This window comes from Varroa destructor, unplaced genomic scaffold, assembly GCF_002443255.2.
Source record: "Varroa destructor unplaced genomic scaffold, Vdes_3.0 BEIS01000003.1, whole genome shotgun sequence".
Classification (NCBI taxonomy): Eukaryota; Metazoa; Arthropoda; class Arachnida; order Mesostigmata; family Varroidae; genus Varroa; species Varroa destructor.
In genome coordinates, this window is record NW_019211456.1 from 27,873,533 (window position 1) to 27,892,306 (window position 18,774).

The 18,774-nt window shown below is 37.7% G+C and overlaps 2 protein-coding genes across 4 annotated transcripts; one reads left to right on the plus strand and one right to left on the minus strand.

Moving 5' to 3' along the window:
• Positions 1–4,802: 4,802 nt before the first annotated feature.
• Positions 4,803–12,917, minus strand: Nulp1 (Nuclear localized protein 1). Its single transcript, XM_086985048.1, has 11 exons — positions 12,770–12,917; positions 12,328–12,483; positions 11,012–11,293; positions 10,480–10,705; positions 9,795–9,972; positions 8,590–8,810; positions 8,209–8,369; positions 7,817–8,049; positions 7,370–7,572; positions 6,662–6,798; positions 4,803–6,334 (listed from the first exon to the last, which is right to left on the minus strand). The coding sequence occupies exons 2-11, from the start codon at positions 12,460–12,462 to the stop codon at positions 6,035–6,037; spliced, it is 2,076 nt and encodes a 691-aa protein (XP_086841174.1). The 5' UTR covers positions 12,463–12,483; positions 12,770–12,917; the 3' UTR covers positions 4,803–6,034.
• Positions 12,918–13,168: 251 nt separating this feature from the next.
• On the plus strand, positions 13,169–18,770 carry Tango6 (transport and golgi organization 6). Of its 3 annotated transcripts, none has more exons than XM_022795496.2 (8): positions 13,169–13,713; positions 13,970–14,189; positions 14,521–15,592; positions 15,870–16,581; positions 16,783–16,947; positions 17,100–17,325; positions 17,600–17,801; positions 18,100–18,770. In XM_022795496.2, exons 1-8 carry the CDS (start codon positions 13,631–13,633, stop codon positions 18,312–18,314), a joined length of 2,895 nt encoding a protein of 964 aa, XP_022651231.1. In that variant the 5' UTR covers positions 13,169–13,630; the 3' UTR covers positions 18,315–18,770. The 3 variants fall into 3 exon arrangements, with proteins under 3 accessions (XP_022651231.1, XP_022651234.1, XP_022651235.1); XM_022795499.2 differs by having other exon boundaries at positions 13,973–14,189; XM_022795500.2 differs by having other exon boundaries at positions 14,147–14,189.
• The last annotated feature ends 4 nt before the right edge of the window (positions 18,771–18,774 follow it).

Below are 18,774 nucleotides of genomic sequence, written 5' to 3' on the forward strand. Positions count from 1 at the left end.
GTCCAGCTATTTGGAGCCGATCGATCAGTGTGGAAAACATCTTATTATTGTCGTTTCATTAATAGGACGGAGAAGAAATAAATATTGAGTGAAAAAACTGGTCGAGTAAGATCAGACAAACAGGGCGGATCGAAACAAAGGAAAAACTTGTTTTTTGCTGGAGAAAAACGTAATTTTGTTAGTTGTGCACTATAAGCGGAAAACAAAGTGTGCGCACATAAAGCGGATCACATTATAAACTGATTACAATTATGATGATGATTACTATTATTGTGGGTAATAATTATATAGTGCAACACAAAGGAGCAGAATTTATGAGCAAGCAATGCAAAAGAAACGAATGGATCGTTGAAGAACCTATAAAAAGAGAGAGAAAAATTGAACAGTGTAAAACATGAAAACTCTCCAGTTAGATCCTGCCCACGAAGGATAAGATATGATAAAATGTAAACGACATAACCGGCTGTAAACTGTAAACGGAATCGAGAATAAGAGAAATCTAGCCTCAATTATTAGCCTAATTCAGCATAGGCCTCTCCGAGTACTTGTAGCTTTATTATTCGTTTATTACAATATTCTCGATTATAGCTCTTATTACTGTTATCACGGCAATTACTATTATTCTGATTATTATATCATCATAACTGTACTTTATGTTGACTGTAGACAAAAAAAGATTAGGTGTCGCATATGTCCTCCTCATTTGATATGATTACATATATATACATACATACTGGTAAATGATAGCTACGGTAATGTCGATGTCTATATACATATTGTTATTATATATACAAGCATATATATATATATATATATATATATATATATATATATATATATATATGAGAAGCAGCTTGCTTTTGTCAGGTTCGGTTTTTCTTAACATAGAAACAAGAAGAAGACATCTTAGAAAGCAGTATATATATATATATATATATATATATATATATATATATATATAATGTAGTAGATAATTTTGTATATATTGTGCATACATATAATACTGTACTGTTGGTGGCTCGACCAGAATATGACAGGTCAGCTCCATCGGGCCTAGACAGAATGATGACATAAGAAAAATTTCTTTGTACTATATTATTATAATTATTAATACAAAAATTAGTATTGTTTCCACAATATGCGTAACTATTCTGTTGTTAAAAACGAGAAGTTTATAAACATACGACGCAGAGAATGAAAACAAATAAACGGTTCACGTTGCGCAGTTTGTGCGTGTAGCCGATCGCTTTTAAGTTATCAACTTAGCGAAATGATCTTGGTTATAACAACATACACATAAGAATATATCTACATATATTCTTATGTGTATATATGAACGAGTACGTATACAGCAAGCATGACGGGATGATTATTATTACGAAGTACCATAATAACAATATATCAACATGGAATTGAGTTTCTGGAGAAATTTTCCTCCATGTTTTGTTCATGGCTGGTTCATTCATTCAAGTTAATATCTTCATTGCTATTATTATAGTTCATACACGAATTATTTTACTCTTTCTCCACTAACAGAAAGCGTGAAGCCTACCCATGTATTGGTTACCATCACAGTGTGTACTTGTATGATAGTGCTACAATAACTGCTTCTACTACTATTGTTATAATTATTATTACTTATTTACGAAATGGTAACAGAAGCTAAAAGGGACGAGTACGATTCTTATAATGAGGGTCGTCGATTTGAGCAATTGGTCCTCAGTCGGAAACATGATGGATTAGCAATAACAAGTTGATCTTCTTCAGAATACCAGAAAATTCACCGGTCTCTTGGCCAGGACTGCGACTTCGAATTGGAACAGCGCAATAAATAAGATAATGGGCAAAACATATTCAGATTCACTAACATGGTATGAAACTGGTCGTGTAAGTTGTTACCATAATGGAAAACAAACCCTAGATTACGCCACCCAGATAGTAAAAATCTCGTGGAGAAATTTGTCCTGAAATTATTGCTTTTTGTAGAATCGAGAATTCATTTCTAAATGGAACAGGGCTATTTTATACGTAGAAATTGTTGTTAACCGAATGGTTTCTTTCTCCGGGGTATGTAATTACAAACTACATACGCTATTCCACGTGGTGGCCTCCCCACCAGAAAACATTAAATTGAAAGGTTGATACAACTAGCGTCAATGCACAAGATTCTGTCCTATATTGTCGATCGATAACGTGAGAGCGGGTTAGTTTGTCACAGGGTGTGCTATTCAGTCTCTATAACCGATCCTTACGGAGGTACGGCAAAGAAAGTCTGACAATTACATAGTTAATAATAATAATATATCGCAATATGAAGATATGAACTAGATTCCAACAACAACAGTAGTATTATTCGAGCCATTTTGATAGTAATCTATCGCTTAACTTCCCTCTCACTCGCTCATACAGATAAGAAGGTACATTTCAAAAAGATGGTTCATTTAACCGCATTCCTACGGAGAATACAACAACAACAGCTTATCTGTACATTAATCAAATCGTCCAACGGTGGAATCAAAGGGTAAAATTAACTATCATTAAGTGTAACGAAAATTTAGTAAATTGTGCTTTTTGCCACCTACTTGCTTAGCTTTTATCTAAAGACTTTAAGGGAGCATGAGCATTCCACAGTAATGTTGAATACTTTCGTAAAAGTTTAGTTGCACCTGTTTCTAAACGGAATTTTAAAATTACGTTAATTGGATTACACTTTCCTGCTTATAGGTATAAACCGTGATATATCAAAGCTATATATAGAGAACAATAAAAATGTCGACACATACAGAATTTTCATAACTTAGCAACTGATAATAACGGTTATTAATTTTGTTAAACCTACGATCGGCATCGTTATACGAAATTCATCGAAAGTGAAAAGAGGCACCTACAAAATCTCTTCAATAACTAGATTCATCTCGTTAGAGAGAAAGTAGACGCGGAGCAAGACCTCGCCTTTTTATTGCGCTGGACCTGAGTATTGGCGGTGACGATACTTTTGTTTGCAACCAAATGACACGAATGTGTCGAAAACTGTCGATTCCAACGTGGGCTCTTTGCTTGGAAGTTGTTTTTTATCTGGATTGAGCGTGCAACATGTTCTTCGAAACGGTAGGGTTGTTGTGCTGTTTTCATCGAGGACAAATCTTTGTGACCAAGAAATATATTTGAAGGTGGGTGTAATAATGGTAATCATAGAGACAACGCGGATACTATACATTTCGCAAAAGTTCAACCAGTGACATGAGCAAAATAACGGTGACTATGACGATGACGACGAGAATATGATAGCCATTTATAAAAAGCACCACAAAAACAATTAGGTAGTTTCGACCGCTCTAACATAACCATTAATGGTCGAGGCGCATTATTGTCTCTTGATTGTAAATAAACCTATGCAACAGTTGCTCTGTCAGAAGACAAAAAAGGCCAGCGTTGTTTTTATTGAGTTTTTCAGGTACTCCATTTTATCGCCGCATCAACGGAATTATGCATCCTCCAGTCCTTCCATCATGAAGTCAACGAGGTCGTATTGGTTTACCGGATTACTTTGCGCACTTAATGTATACGATAAGAACGAAAACAAGCAAGGATCTGGTGAAACCATATTCAGATGGCTGGCACTTGCCCGCATAAAACGAAGTGCCTATATTTCAACCTAGCAAAACTAGAGAGAGCTGGGATACGATTTATGGCGTGAAATATTTTTGACTTAAGCGATACTTTTACAGGTGTATTGTCCTAAGCAATATACAGCCAAAGGTAGGTAGAAATATACCCTGAGAGCTTCATCGGGCAGAACATTATCTTTGAAAGGATTACTAGTGGGTGAGTGGATACTACAGTATCATATACATGAAGAGAGATAGGGGAGGAATAAAGACATAAAGAATAGGAGGTAATATCTAGGTGTGCACAGTTATAAACATTAACATACATGGTTCGGGAGGAACAGAAGTTACAATCTATGAATTAAATGTAAAAATGTATTTACAATTAGTACGGTATTTTAAAAAGAAACTAGGAAAAAAATATGTAATAGAATGTATTTGATGTCATCATATACTGGAGATACGTAAAAAGCTCGAAAAGTAAAGAAATGGTGTGAATAAAAATCAAGAAGTGAATCTGAACTGAAAGGCAGGCTTCGACTGAAATATAAGAAATTACTAGTCTGCCTCGTTGTGCAAAGTGACATCATGTTGTAGAGGAATGTTGATTAATTTATTGTATATATCTACTTGTAGATGGGTATGAATGAAAGTGCGTGCAGGGACGCATCCTATGCAACATCTTCAAACACAATGGATGTATGGCTTTTGACGTGGAAACTCGTGAATGAAGTAAATATTTAACTGAACAACAAATCTCTGAAATATAAGACGCTAATAATTAGAGGTATATAATTTACCCGTTTAAATAAGTTTATATATATTAGAAAATGTATTTCTCAACAAAGTTACGAGTTGTCGAAAAATGCGTCATTTTATCTAATAATCTGATCTAGTTGGGATTAAACTGCGTTTTATACTTCAAAACACTTGAAGCCCCCTTCTGAACATTTGGATAGATAGGGCCCTAAGATGAATCTGAATGACATAATTGAACATCCATACGAGGCTGACAGCATATTTTGTATAAGGAATCCATAAACAACGCTATGAAACGCTGGTAAAAATTTATCCACAACTGTCATCATCGAGTAGCTTCTATGATCAATATTGAATAATCTGTCTCGAGCTGATGTTTTTAACCAATAATCATTAACCAATCAAACATCAGAAAAAAACTTGATGAAAAAATGGTCTTGTTCAACGAATTTATATGGTTTATTCTTGTTCATGCTACACGCGGTCTTCGTCTGAAATTTTATATGGGAAAATTGACGAACTGTCATTTTTGGACGGCAGTCTATCGTTCGATTTGCTGAACCTGAGTTGGGAGTTTTCTTTGTCTATGTGCATCTTCTGCGATACTCTAATATTTTGGAACCGTAGTCAAGTATCACTTAAGCCAATAGTCTGCCACGTTGTTCCCCCGCTATATTTCAAAATATACATGAATTCGAATTAAATAAACCGGATATTTAAAGACAACAAATCTTAAAAAGTATTTCCTGTTAACTAAACACAATTATATAATAATTGTAGCTCAGATCATCAAACTACTGAATGACGGATTTTTCAGTGAGGTCTTTAATAATTGCCGAAGTAAACAAGCCATTTTTATAATCTGTACTCCCCTAAACGTAATGAGGCCATACCCGTCATAGACACCGTCAAAAATCGTTATTTTGATAAACTTATTTTGATGTCTGCAACACACTAGAGTGAAGTACAATAATCAGGAAGCTACGGTATATTTCTTTGGCCAAACTTCCTGTGGATCAAGCTGCCTAGCCTTTTAATACCAGGCAAGCCTTTGAATTCGTACTATTACCCACAATAAATTTTTTGGCTCCGACGAAAATGGTTACATGTTTGTTTTGAGTGCAACGTATTCCTGCTTCTCTGGTGTATGCCGTTGTGATTGCGTTTCGCCACTGGCATCGATGTAATTGTCTACATTTAGCAATGCACAGGTGGTAATTTTTCACATGGTAATCTAACAGCAAATCGTCAACCAAAAAAATCTCATTCGCAAATCATATATTAGACTTACGTTAGAATGTGGAATAGCTAATCTCAGTATTACACACAGTTACAACTGAGTCATCGTTCCTTTTCTCGGGCCAGTCAATTCCTTCTATTGTATAAAAATAATTGCTCGGTCAATATTTTGCTGTATTTTACTACATTGACCATTACATCATAACATATGAACAGCAGGAATATCGTTGTATTATTAATAACACATAGTACTATAGCTGGTAACATTCCTCGTTATCATAACAAAATTCTGTCGGCAAATGGTCGAAAATTTAGTCTCCCTGTTACCTTTAACATAGCCAACGAACATTAAAAACTAACTTTATCCTTCATATCATTATACTAGGACCAATGACCGTCCTTTTATGCTATTTTGTTAGAAGATAATGCTATCGCTGAGGCGGGTCATCTCTTGATTGCTGCTGGTCATCAGATTCTCCTCCAGCACCGTTAATATTGTCCTGATCAGGTCGTTCGTTTAGCTCCAGATCAGGTGGTCCGCCCTGAGCTCCTCGTTCTACCGCTGCTCTGCGATTAGCGTTATTATCTTCATTATTGTTGTCATTCTGTTGTGGTCCATTACCCCCTGTGATATTGGACATGAGGTTTAGGACCGCGTCAACGAGGTTGGAAACGCCCTCCATTACGTTATTTGCTCCGTTATTATCGCCATTTTCGTCTTGACCGGTCTGAAATTTGAATGCGTATTGAAATCAAAATTAAAAGAAGTAGAGTGAGAGGGAGTAACAAGTTAACGAGAAAAGAAATTTATTTGGTAGATTCGTTATGAATTAATTCTGTGTGTCTTTCACTATTAGTGATTTAGAGACAAAGACACAGTGAATTAGATAAAATTCACAGCTTAAGGAGAAACGTTAGCTGTGTTTCTTGTTTTACTCAACGGTAATGTACTTGAGGGCTACGGTTTTATAGTGCATTTTCAAGAAAGAGTATGCCAGATGCTCTCATTTCCTCTGAGCTCCGTTTCCAACTGTTCTACGAAATAGTTTACGCACCCAAGAGGGATGGAGTGAGTTCAGAAAGTTTGCGAGAGTTGATTCCGACAACATGTTATCCGGAGCGATAGACAACAACTCAGGTGATAAATCTCCATAAGCGTCCTTCGGAGGAAATGGATCGAAGTCGTATATTGCTAAAATTAAAATAAAGCGTCAAATATGAAACTTCCCGAGTATTAATATATCATAATATAACCTTGTGACATAGCTAGAAATTTACTTCTCTATGAGCCCTTGTTACAAATTATTCATTAGTGTAAGTTTATTGTCACTTATTTACAAGGCAACAACGCTGTTGTTGGCTTCTGTAATGAAAGCTGCCGTTGATCTGAGTAACCTGTTTAGAACTGTATATTAACGGATACTCTTATCTTTAGACTATTCCCGCATGACTGTAGTTGCAAAAAGAAAGTAGCTATATCTTACAGACACAATCGCATACACGCTTTAGAAATCATACACGTTATCGGATTAGCATGCTCAACCCAATATTAACCACATCCGAAGTCAGTACGTTCCACCCTAAGCTAGTAACCTAGTTTTATGGTTTTACATCACTTTTATGTTCTAATCGTCGTCTTTAGTGATGGTTCAATATTCAAGCTACAATGCCAATAAATTATCTTAGTTGTGATATACAAAGAAAACGTTCAGACCCTGTGATCTAACAGGCAGTTTCGGTATTGAGACTGCTGACATACTCACGCTGTCGGTCTTCTATATTGCTCAGATATTGTCCAATTATCGTTACGCCCGGCACGTGGGATTGCGTGATGTGACGCAGAATATTGCGTCGTGGGCGATGTGGCGTATCAACCGATGCAATGCGTATTCCAGAGTCCACCATTTTAGTGGTTATTCGCTCCATCCAACGCAGAATTTCCGGTTCTCGATACATCCAAGCGCATCTGTGTGAAAAAAAAACAAGAAAATTGTAATACATAAGTTGATATTAAATTACCGACTTCCTTTGTAGATCATAAAAATAGTCTATAATGCAGACATTCTGCCAGTCGGATATTTGTGAAAGACTGTAGATACACTCGAAAATATTAATATGCACACCCTGAAATTCAATCCTTGGACTGCTGTTAGCTGCTTGTTTTCAACAGCTTTATGGAAACAGCTAACAGAAAATGATTTGTCGTTTACCTCTCGGCATAGAGATGAACTGTTACATCGTACGGATAATGTTTATCGAAGATACTCGCTATCTTTTTATCCATTATAATCGAGTTCTTATCCGTGATAGCCTTCAGGACTTGAGGAAAATTCGTCAAAGCTTTGATGAGTAGGCGATCGGCCTCATCGTACCGTTTTAGACGGAACTGTGATAAAGCGATCGAATAGGCAAAATTCACGAACTGGTCTAAATTTCGGCCCGCCTGAAAGATACGTAAAAACAATGGCACATTCATAGAAATTACTTTGCCTAAAGCACTCGGAAATCTTCCGATAGGTTTGGCCCCGTAGTTACGGTAAATCACTGCATGATTTTATGGATGTCAATCTGTCACTGAATTTGGAATTTGATCAAAATTCACCCTTTGGAACGTCTCAAAGAAGTGCACTAGCCATTCGTCCTCCTGGGCACGCAAAGCATAGTGGTCGATGATTAGAAGAACCGCCAAAGGGTCGTGTTCAGGGTCGAGTGATAGCAATACTTTGCAAAACTCCAGCGCCGTTTGAGGGCAACCTCGTTCAGCTAAATTTACAACATATTTAATGGGCGATTAGATATAGCATAGCAAATACAATAATAAATATATTTCTTTATATACCTTAATACAAATATGTGGGTTTTTATTAGCTTACCAACCCTTTATAAAAACGCACGCGTATCTGACATGTTCTATTAAATTGTTGCTATGAGTTTTTGGCTTGAACAGAAAATTGAATTGAAAATTAGATGCAAGGGAACTCACACAGATAGTATGCATGCTGGAAGAGGGCAATAAATAAAGGTCGGTTTGGCTTCGCACGATAGTCTAGTCGGCAGTTCCCACTCTTCAGATCGAATGCCGAATGAAAGGCTTTCTCCATGACGAAGATTGCCTGCTCAACGAATTTCGAAGCTGGAGTTTTCTCTTCATTTGTTCTACAAATCGTGGCTACTTGAAGTAACGTATCTACGTGATCGCTAATTCTAGAATAGACAGCGATTCGTATTAAAAGAGCACGAACAAGGTTAATGCCAAACCCGTTATATCCTCTGCCGGCAGTATTGAGGTTAGCACACCTAATTAATGTTTTTATGCATTACTTCTACGACTGTTTCTACAATGAACGTTTGCATATACTAGACGTGTCATTCCTGACGATCATGTTTATTTAATATAACCACTATCCACCGGAAAAATCTAGGACAAACTAGTCTATTTCGAAATATTCCTCCTTTAATCTGCAAATATGTTGTTACTAGTAACCGTATGCCGAGCGATACTAGCAAGTTCGTCAAAATATCACTGAAATACGCTACAAAAAATTCCAACGAAATTAAACAGTGCGCTAATAAGAGACTGAGAGTTCTAAAATCGCGAAGGCTCAAAATAGTTAAAAGGATTAAAAGATGGAAAACGGCGAAAAAAGTTCGAAGCTTATTTGAATGACCCAAACGACAATATCGATATTCTTTCTTTAAATATGCCATTAATTTGTGCATTGAAAACCTATGTGTAGTAAAGACAAATTGTTGTGCGGTAGAAATATAAACTTAAAAATAAAATACTAAGAAGGATTTTTATTAAAAATGAACTAAAATAATAGGAAGATGTCTATTAATTAACCGGAAAATCTATAAAAGATTTTATAGATTTTTCCAGTTAATTTAATAATCTTCTAGTATCATCCTAGTATTCTCTGGAAACTACCTGGAAATTATTAATAACGTAGCACATAGCCTTCATCCAACACGGGAGGATTGGATAATAGTTGATCTTAGCTCAAAAACGACAGAATGTTGTTCTTCACGACGAGTTTGTTATTTTGTTCTAAAAATAACTGGCTTTCGTCCGGTACTATGAATAGTACGTAAACACATGTCCGTTATGGCAACCAGTCCACCAAGGATTCCCATAGTTTGAACGTATGAATCTTATTATGACGTTTATATTGTTCATAAAAAACGCACCTTTGTAGCATCCCTAAAATGTCATCCTGATTGAAGCTATTCACGAGAAGCATGAATTCTGCCTGCGTACGCCAATAGTGTGGGGAGAATTTGTATTCGAAATAGCCCACCCGATCTGGAACAGGCTCCATCACGATGCCTCCAATTTTTCTACCCTGCATAACAAGGAAGTGATACGCTGCAGCAACAAAAATAAGGATAAAAACAATAACAGCAGAAACAGATAACAATGTTATATGAATACCCTCTCTTAAGTATTCTGAAAAAGAAACAAAAGAAGACATGTTTCTATTTTAACACGAATAACTATTTTGCTGTTCTCACTCTTCTGCTCAAACAGAGCAAATGCAACAGAAACCTCTTTATTAAAAAAAAGTTGTATGTTAAGCGTTTCAAATCTTTATGATATCTTCCAGCCTATCGAGGTACCCGCCACGCAAAGAAACTACAAGCAATGCTGGCTGTCAAAGTGTGTGGTTTAAGCATTTCATTTACGAGATGTGTATTTACATCTGCAATGTCACATTACTAATTTTCTTCTTTCTCCTCTTTCTAGGTATATAAAAGCAATTAGAAGCTAATAAGCCATGGAATATTAATGGTAAGGGCATCAACTATTGAAGAGGTAACCGAAGATAAAGTATGTGATTAACTGTTTTTAGGCAAATTCATAGGAAAGACCTACCTGCATCTGGAATTAGAAGACTTCGCATTGCCCCAGACACGAGCCGCTTTCCAGCTCCTCGAGGCAACTGTGGCTGTTGCTGATGACGTTCTTCGCGAAGCACGGCAGCTCCAAACTTAAGACGAAGTTCCCTCTCTGGATTAAGACGCTTGACGTGAAAGGAGAGCGCCGACTTCAACACATGATCGACCCTCACTGCGGTGTCACTTTTAGCAGGCCGACTTTGCTGTTTAAGCGTAAAAGAAGACCGAACAAAAAATGTCCAGTTACATTGATTCTGGTATTATACTCTCACCGTGTACACTTTGTACGCAGTATTCGGAAATATCGGGAAGCTTCGGAGCCGAAAATCGTGAGACTCTTCAGGCTTAAGATCAAGCAAAAAAGTATAAATTGTTACATCGGATCACAAATTATTATCCGAAGTAAAGAATTGTCGGACATGAAAAAAATTACAAGCACACAAAAAGTATTCGGTGTAATAAAAATATAATTTGTACACAAGATAACTTAGGCGTTGGCTTCGACTTACATGTTCGGCGCACTTTAATTCCTTCTCAAGTTCATGTTTGTCGTCAACTCTCGCCACTTCTTCTGTTTTGCACCCGCTTTTATTCTTCCTGTTCCTGCGCTTCTTGCGGTTCTTCCCTTTGCCACCGCCTGTACTGTAAAGTTCTGTTCTGTCGGGGCTCTTGCCCTGTTCTCCGCCCTTGTCACTACGATCAGTGTCACTATCATCTTTACTACTGGATGGGGGAACAAGCAAGGCAGTTGCCTCGACCTCGTCATCCTCACCGTTTGATTCATTGGCCAACTTCCAGAATGAAGACAGAATAGACGAGAATCATGAACGGCGGTTTAAACGGCGAAGATTTTTGCTTTGCATATTAAGCTCATAACACCTATGGCCCTACAAATATTAGTAGCTTACCCATGTTATTGTAGTCACGGGTATACTTTTACTCTTCGCTATTAATACGGTTTTTTCAGTGGACACAATACTTTTATACTTTGTTGTGCCTCTGCAAAAAGAAGCTTTAGTACTGGTAGATCGATGGTACTTGCTGTATAACATCGACAAATATGCGGAAGAAGAAACGGTAATCTAGTATCCTACCCAGGACTGCCGTCGATAAACATTCGTAATTAACTTTTTTATATCAGATAGTGATCAAAACAAAGTTCGGTATTCATTTACAGCTCGTAAGTTACATATAATGAATACTTGAACGTTCTATGTATGACCTGTATTGTCGCTTTTTTATGCCAAGATCAATCTTACATCCTCACAGGGTAAACATTAATTTCGTCCCTGGTCCATGGATTTATATATCTTAAATAGCAACTTTGCAATTAATTGTAATTTTTGACACCAAATGACAATCTTACTGAGCATGAACCAAACGAAATCGATTATCTGCAGTTTGGGACGTTTCTGAAGTAAAACGTTACGTGATACAAATAACATATAAATGCTTTGTCTTCTACAGTTGAAAAACGCCTGATTCGCAAAGTAAGCATTCACCTTCGTTTCCGTTACACAAAAGTAGGCTATTGTTGTAGGCTTGATGTTTCCTACCATACGAAACACGTTATTAACATGCCAGATGACAACCTGAGTTAGTTTGTTTTTGGACAATAAGCTTTACGAGGCTGGGACTGAAATAATTGCCAACTTTTTACCGCCTAAGCACTTTTTTTTAAGCACCGAGTTGCACTCGCATATGGAATCGGATAAGCAGGCAAAAAAATCAACAGTGCAAGTTTAGGTGCATAGGATTATTTCCGTCGATTTCGATTCCATCATAAGCGCTATTATACTTCTTATAGTATAGCACAAATACTTACCAGTTGAAATATGCTTGTTTTTTGTGGCTTCGCAGCGAGATCGTCTTCATTCGATAATTTTTTGTCAATGGGAGGTATGACGATTCCTTTGATATCATTTTGCTGCTCGAGCCGTTTGAGGTGTCGATTCGACATGGCTGCCAACTGACGTCGGATCTGCAATATTTACAGACACTATCTTACAGATGATGGCTTCTGGTAGCACTTAGATGCCTTCCAAAATTAAGATACCACGGATGGTTTTCGCTCATTCGACCTAGACGAATACGAAACGGCAAGTACTTTCTTCTTTCCGCAAACACCAAACTCATGCAGTACTTTCTCTGCTATCAAAACATCTAATGACACTTGTATTTTTGAAACAGTCGACTCAGTATGTGACAGTGATGTAACGCCAACTGACAACCTATTTTATAAAACATTCATAAACCACAGCACCTACTTATTTAGAGGTTCACAGACAGTTTGTACAAAAACAACTACTCAATGGGTGCAAGGGTATCATGTCCATATAAACAGTTTCGTCTAAATGTCGCAGTGCCACCGGTATTTGCAATATGGTGGAATAAAGAAGATCTACACGGGATACAGAAATAACATTCTGGTCTTGTGTGGTTCTCCAGTGCTCGTAAAGAGCGCCGCTGTTCGATTTCATTCGCTGCAACGCATATAGCTAGTGCTCCTTCAGAGTGGAGCCTTTTTGATAACAACTTTGATGTAATTTACAATATAGTGCATACTGGCTGAGAAGGCTCTGGCTGAGAAAACCCAAGGTTACTGCTTCGAGTTAGGCCGTTGTTAACATATACTACACGGTAGATGTAGGTGACTAGAAAATGATTTAATACACAGTATTATTTATTCCACCAATTAACATAAATGTAGTTTACTATGAAGTAATCGTGCGATGTAATCAAGAGGTTGCAATTTTTTAAACTCACACATTAGACTTCAAGTTGAAGAAAACTTTAGCAGTCGTATAAATTTAACAACGGCCGCCTTTAAATGTATTTAACGCAGAAGTGGTCTGATAGGCCTGAGTTGGTTGTTTTGAACGTTTCTAGAAGCAATGATAAATTTGTTTCTGTAAACTAGTCGATTTATAATACGAACATCCGTCTATCAAAGGTTATATACGATAGTGCGCATATAAGTGTAGCAAAATATTTCTTCTCGGCAAGTGCGTGTGTGTGTGTTAAAACAGCCGACAGCTTTTCGTAGGGTTCGCAGCACTTTAATAAATTTCACATGCCAAATCTAATTTGCACAAAAAGTACTCGGTTTGTGTGTGTTGAGGTGCATAATGTTGGCGAATGGTTTATTTGGCGTGTTGGAAAAGCTGAAGGATGACGACTGGGAAAATTGTCAATCCATCCAGAAGCACATGTGAGAACAATACACTTCGCACACATAGTAACTAGAGTGCCAAACAATATGAGTATGTTTGAATATGTATCTATCTTATGTGTGGTTAATAAGAAGAGAATGTTGATGGTGTTGACTGGAAATAAAAAAGTAGGCAGGTGAAATGTTTACATTGCGTAAACAGAATCCCAAGCAGGCGCATCTATGGTTATTCTCAGTATAAATTTGCAGTAAGATATCTTCGGGCTTTATTTTTCAATTTGTGACTCTGAAACAGCAGCGACGGGCCGATACCAATTAGCACAGATCCATCATGGCGTAAGGTGCAACATATTAGTCTGCTACTTGACGAACTATCCAGGACAGCTTTCACTGATTCAAAAGAGTCAGTGATACTGAGCGTCTCTCAGAGGAAAACTTTATCACAGACGTTTGACTTTCTTGTCGGTTACAGTATTCGACCAAATCTTCTCCCAGCAGTATGGAGAAGTACTCAGGTAAACTCAATGTCACGGATAGAGGGCGTCAAGTACATGTACCTGGCCCAATGCAGAATTGATTTTTAGTAGAACGTTCTGTGAATACTGTATACCCATGCATTTATATTGTAATACCCAATTACTTAGTCAATCAGTGTGTAGCCGAAACTAATCAATTGTGTCTTTGTACCTTAACAAAAATCTGCCCTTTCATATTAATGGCTATTATTATATTATGCTACACTCTAACAATGAGCCTCTATATTACATTGATATTTAATGTTACCTGATCGCAAACCTCTAGCCAAGTCAACTTAAGTGAATTCAAATTCTGCCAAATGAATTTCAGAAAACCCCAGCAAGCGAACCCGTAAGAGCTTTACAGGAACATCGACGGCTTGTCGGCTCTATCAATCTATTATTGTACTTTGCTTCTATACACCAATTTGGATCTCTTCTCTACGAAAAACACTTAGCTGACATTCTGATTACAATGTTTCAACTGTGTCACGCTCCTATTCGAAAAGTAAGCATCGAAAATTGTAAAAAGACGAGTCTAGAGGGGCGCGAGCTATCTATATACGTGTGGCTTACACATGGACTTGAAATCAAGGACGAAAATGAAACTATTACTGTGGAGAGCGTTGTAGCAGAAATGAAGTCTGATCGAATGGGCCTCCTTCCAAAGCTCGATAATCTGCTAGCAACGGTATTTCAACCGGCTATGATCAAATGCCTCCTGGAGATCTTGTCACATGCAAATCCGGCGTGGTTACGTAAGGCGTGCTCAAGCAGACTTTCAAATGCTCTACTACGCAAGAACGGACTAGCGCACCTGTTGACAGCAGTCAGTGATTCCTTAGGCGCAGACATCGCTGAGTGGAAGCGGATGGAGAATTTCGCCTTGCTCGTGGCTCGCTGCCCATCGTTTATAGATCAGGAAAGCTATTTCATGAATATCGGCGACCAGCTGCGTAGTATTATGTATATTTGCAAGGATCTAGCCCAATTTCGTTTAATTGTGGCTGTGCTGAACTCGCTTTTGGCTTGCAATTCGATTTTGGCTATTGAACACGTTTTCTGCAAGTGCTTCAAGAACTTCGTTGACGTTCTACGTGGACTAGGTGCAGTTTCCTCTGAGGAACTTCGTCAGCATTTCGAATTCGTTTCGAACGCACTCGATCTGCTGCCCCACGATGCTGTGTTGTTGGAAGCTTTTGCGACACTAATGCCAGTGTACCTAAAAGTGGCAGCTTTTAGCCACAAGTCGGCTAGCAGTATGACTCAGCAGGCGACGGAGATGGTCGCAAAACTTACTGACAAGATAGAGGAAGGACCACTAATAGCGATTGGGATTTTCGATCCAAGCGAAATACGATTCCAGATGCACCCACATGTGAACGCATCATTTGCCAATAACGGTGAGCACTACTGTAAAAATACCATAAGAATGACATGAATGGCTCAAAGCACACTATAGCGTTGATTCTCAATTTCCGTTTGGTCAGGTCTCTAGCATGTTTTCGCGCCGAGTCATGGCAGATTTAACAACCTGAGTTTTCGGCCTTTTTGTATAAATTACCCATGGGCTAGCATGGCTAACAATAGCGATCAATAGTCTAGATCACTGCCAGAATTAGTAAGAAAAACATGCGATTCTGTAAGTAGTAATCATTTTTCGATTTTGCTGAATTTTAGGGGGTGTGCAGTTGACGACCACCGATGACGACAATGTGACAGATAATGCGTTTCAACTAAATGCCAATACTTATGTAGAGTTGTTTATTTCTCTTGGCAAAACCCAGTTTAGACTTATACCAAGGCTTTTTTTCGTGTTACTTAGTAAGTTTGATCAGCTCAAGGAGGATGCTTCCCCAAAGAAGGGCATATTTTTCGGAGTTTTCGTAGCGTCCCTCATCACAGCGTTCGAGCCTCTGGTACAAAAATCTTTAAAAGCGGATGTCGAGCTGATGACCGAATTCACACTAGTGAACCTTCAGAGGTACTGTTTGACACCCAGCGCGACCAATGACGACGACAGCCTAACCCTTATACTTGGTATGCTCGAAACGTTAACGTCAAATAGTGATCAGTTAAGTTTGACTGGTCTTAGTAGACTTAAGCTTGCCTCAAAGTTGCTAAAGGATATCTCCGGGCCCCTGACTGACCGGTGTAATGATCTTGTTAAAATTATCGATGAACTTGAAGTGGCAGGAAATGTAAAAAGCTTTAAGGATCCAGTGCCATTCCTTTCCTGGAAATTTGCTCCCATCGCTACTAAGGCACTATTAAATATAGAGTGGAATCAAGCGGACAGTTCGGCTCCTGACGAAGACCTTGTTGACTGGAGGGAGCCCACGCTTGAAGAACTGATAGCAAAAAGGATACAGAAGAACCAAAAGTCAAACAGGTAAGTTTCGTTTATATTTTGCACTCGTGAGCTTAATCTAGAAGAAATAAGAACTGAGTACGTTTTCAACAATTGCGTACACGGCAAATTCTTCCATGTAACTGACTCAAAATTTATAAAAAAAAATAGCCGCTTGGAATCTATTTGATAAGGTAGCGTTTATTAAACAAATTCAATGTTTTTTTCAATATATGTTATTAGGGCTTCCATCTACGGGACGACTAGCATCTACCGAAGCGTCAAACATGAACTACACAGTCCCGATATTGCTATACGGGGTCACGGATTCATTCAGCTTCGGAAACTGCTATCTGCCAGAAACAGCGAAGCAGTCAAAGATATTGATACAATTGTCAACTTGTGCCGGTAAGCAATTTCTTGTTATAAGCCCACTATTTCAAGGTCAAATTAATTATGAACATATCACACTGTCTCGAATACAGAATCGGTTAGAAGTGTATATGATGTTCATGCTTGTCTATAATAATCGTTTTGTTTTTTACATGATAACTCTATAGGCAGGGTATGGAAGAGTCGGATTCATACATCTACTTAGGAGCGGTTCAATGCTTCGCGCAGTTAGTTGAATTGGACACAGCTCGGCAGCTTCCTGTACTTATTGATGTACTCAGCGGTGTGTCAACTAAGGATAACCGAATTCGGGTACTTCTGGCCGAGTGTCTTGCTCGATGTGTACCGTCATTTGGCGACATGATGTCTGTCTATTCAAAACGACTCATTGAGGTACAGGAGATAGCACAAACATAAAACATAATTTGACTATTTGCCTAAAAAGTGTACAAATTTATTGTTTCACAAATAGACAAATTTTGCGGTCATATAACATGCGGCGTGGATTATTTGCTACGAACCTTAAACAGAGATATTTTGTCAGTACATACAAAATACAAAAGTACTACAAAATATAGTTTTTCCTGAGCTAAAAATAATGTATAAAATGGCAATATTACCATATATTATTTTTGCAAAATAATTAGCATGTAGAATATTTTTGCAGGTTCTTTTCGGGTGTTGCAGTGATGAAGAGGAGCTGATACGTGTTTTTGGCTGTTCGCTTTTGGGCGAGGTCATCGCAAGGCTCTTGAACGTTGAACGAATATTTCATCAATCGCTTAACATTATCGTGGCTCTAATGACATCGGACGAAAGTGATATGGTTCGATTGGCGGCGGCCGAAGGACTGGCAACTCTTCTTAAAAGTAAGACAGACGTGTATAGAGTAAGAAGTTTTTATACTATGGAATTTTTTTTCAAGTTTCCATCTGTTTTCTGATTTGTAACTAGTATATAAGGCTTTTATGCTTTTTTAACTTGTACTTTCTCGAATTAATTCGCACTGAGAAAAAGATTGTTACCTAAAATCCATATAATTTCAGCCAAAGTACGATGTCAGTAGTATCCCGCACGTTTTCCGATGAGCTTATAATAGCACAGGGAAGGTAGATATTAAAGTGCTTAATTGAATTGAGCTTTACAATGATTGTTTGACATCTTCAGATATTGATAAGTCGATTCTGGCTAGAGACTACGGTGGTGAAGTGCGAGACTTGCATCGTGTTGTAAAACATTTATATGCGAGGACAGAGAATCAACGGCTTCAATATCACCTTCAAGAAGTTTTGTTTGCTCTAGGAGATCTCGCTAAGAAGCTTCTTCGTGGAAGAGGGATCGATAAGCATTGTAGTTCCCGAATGCGAGAAATGAGATTGTGATCGTAGATTATTCAAGGTTTGAACTTACAAGAATCTCTTTCGTACAAAAGAATTTCATTGTATATTTGCTTCTTTGTCGGAGTCATTATTTTTACTGCAAGAAATAGAGTTAACTAGAACTTCCAGGAAAATGAACGATTTTCAATATATATCTCTGACAGTCTTAGATAACCATATTTTATTTTATGTATCATTCGATCTCGGTCGCCAGGCATTTCACAATGCCAAAATAAGGACAACATAGGTCGACAATAGAGCGACAAAATGTACAAAAATCGCCACTTGTGTTCAGTTACTATACAGGTAATCTAAAGTTAAAGCAACTAAAACTTTTTTAAGGCCATGTCTTAAGCCAAAGGACATATCTGCGATGATTTATGAAGACATAGAACATGTAAATTCAATGCCGATACAAAGTATTGAAAAGTAAAAGAAAAAGATAAAGTGTCAGTTATAGCTA

Bases quoted from the DNA above. Each gene is read 5' to 3' on its own strand.
- Nulp1 (XM_086985048.1), bottom strand. From the start codon at position 12,462: ATGTCGAATCGACACCTCAAACGGCTCGAGCAGCAAAATGATATCAAA. The intron at 8,050-8,208 runs GTGAATTTTGAT...CGTATCTTTCAG, and splicing joins TCTTTGAGACGTTCCAAAGG to GCGGGCCGAAATTTAGACCA. The intron at 7,573-7,816 runs GTAAACGACAAA...TTTTTCACACAG, and splicing joins GTTCATCTCTATGCCGAGAG to ATGCGCTTGGATGTATCGAG.
- Tango6 (XM_022795496.2), top strand. From the start codon at position 13,631: ATGTTGGCGAATGGTTTATTTGGCGTGTTGGAAAAGCTGAAGGATGAC. The intron at 17,326-17,599 runs GTACAGGAGATA...ATATTTTTGCAG, and splicing joins ATTCAAAACGACTCATTGAG to GTTCTTTTCGGGTGTTGCAG. The intron at 17,802-18,099 runs GTAAGACAGACG...TGACATCTTCAG, and splicing joins ACTGGCAACTCTTCTTAAAA to ATATTGATAAGTCGATTCTG.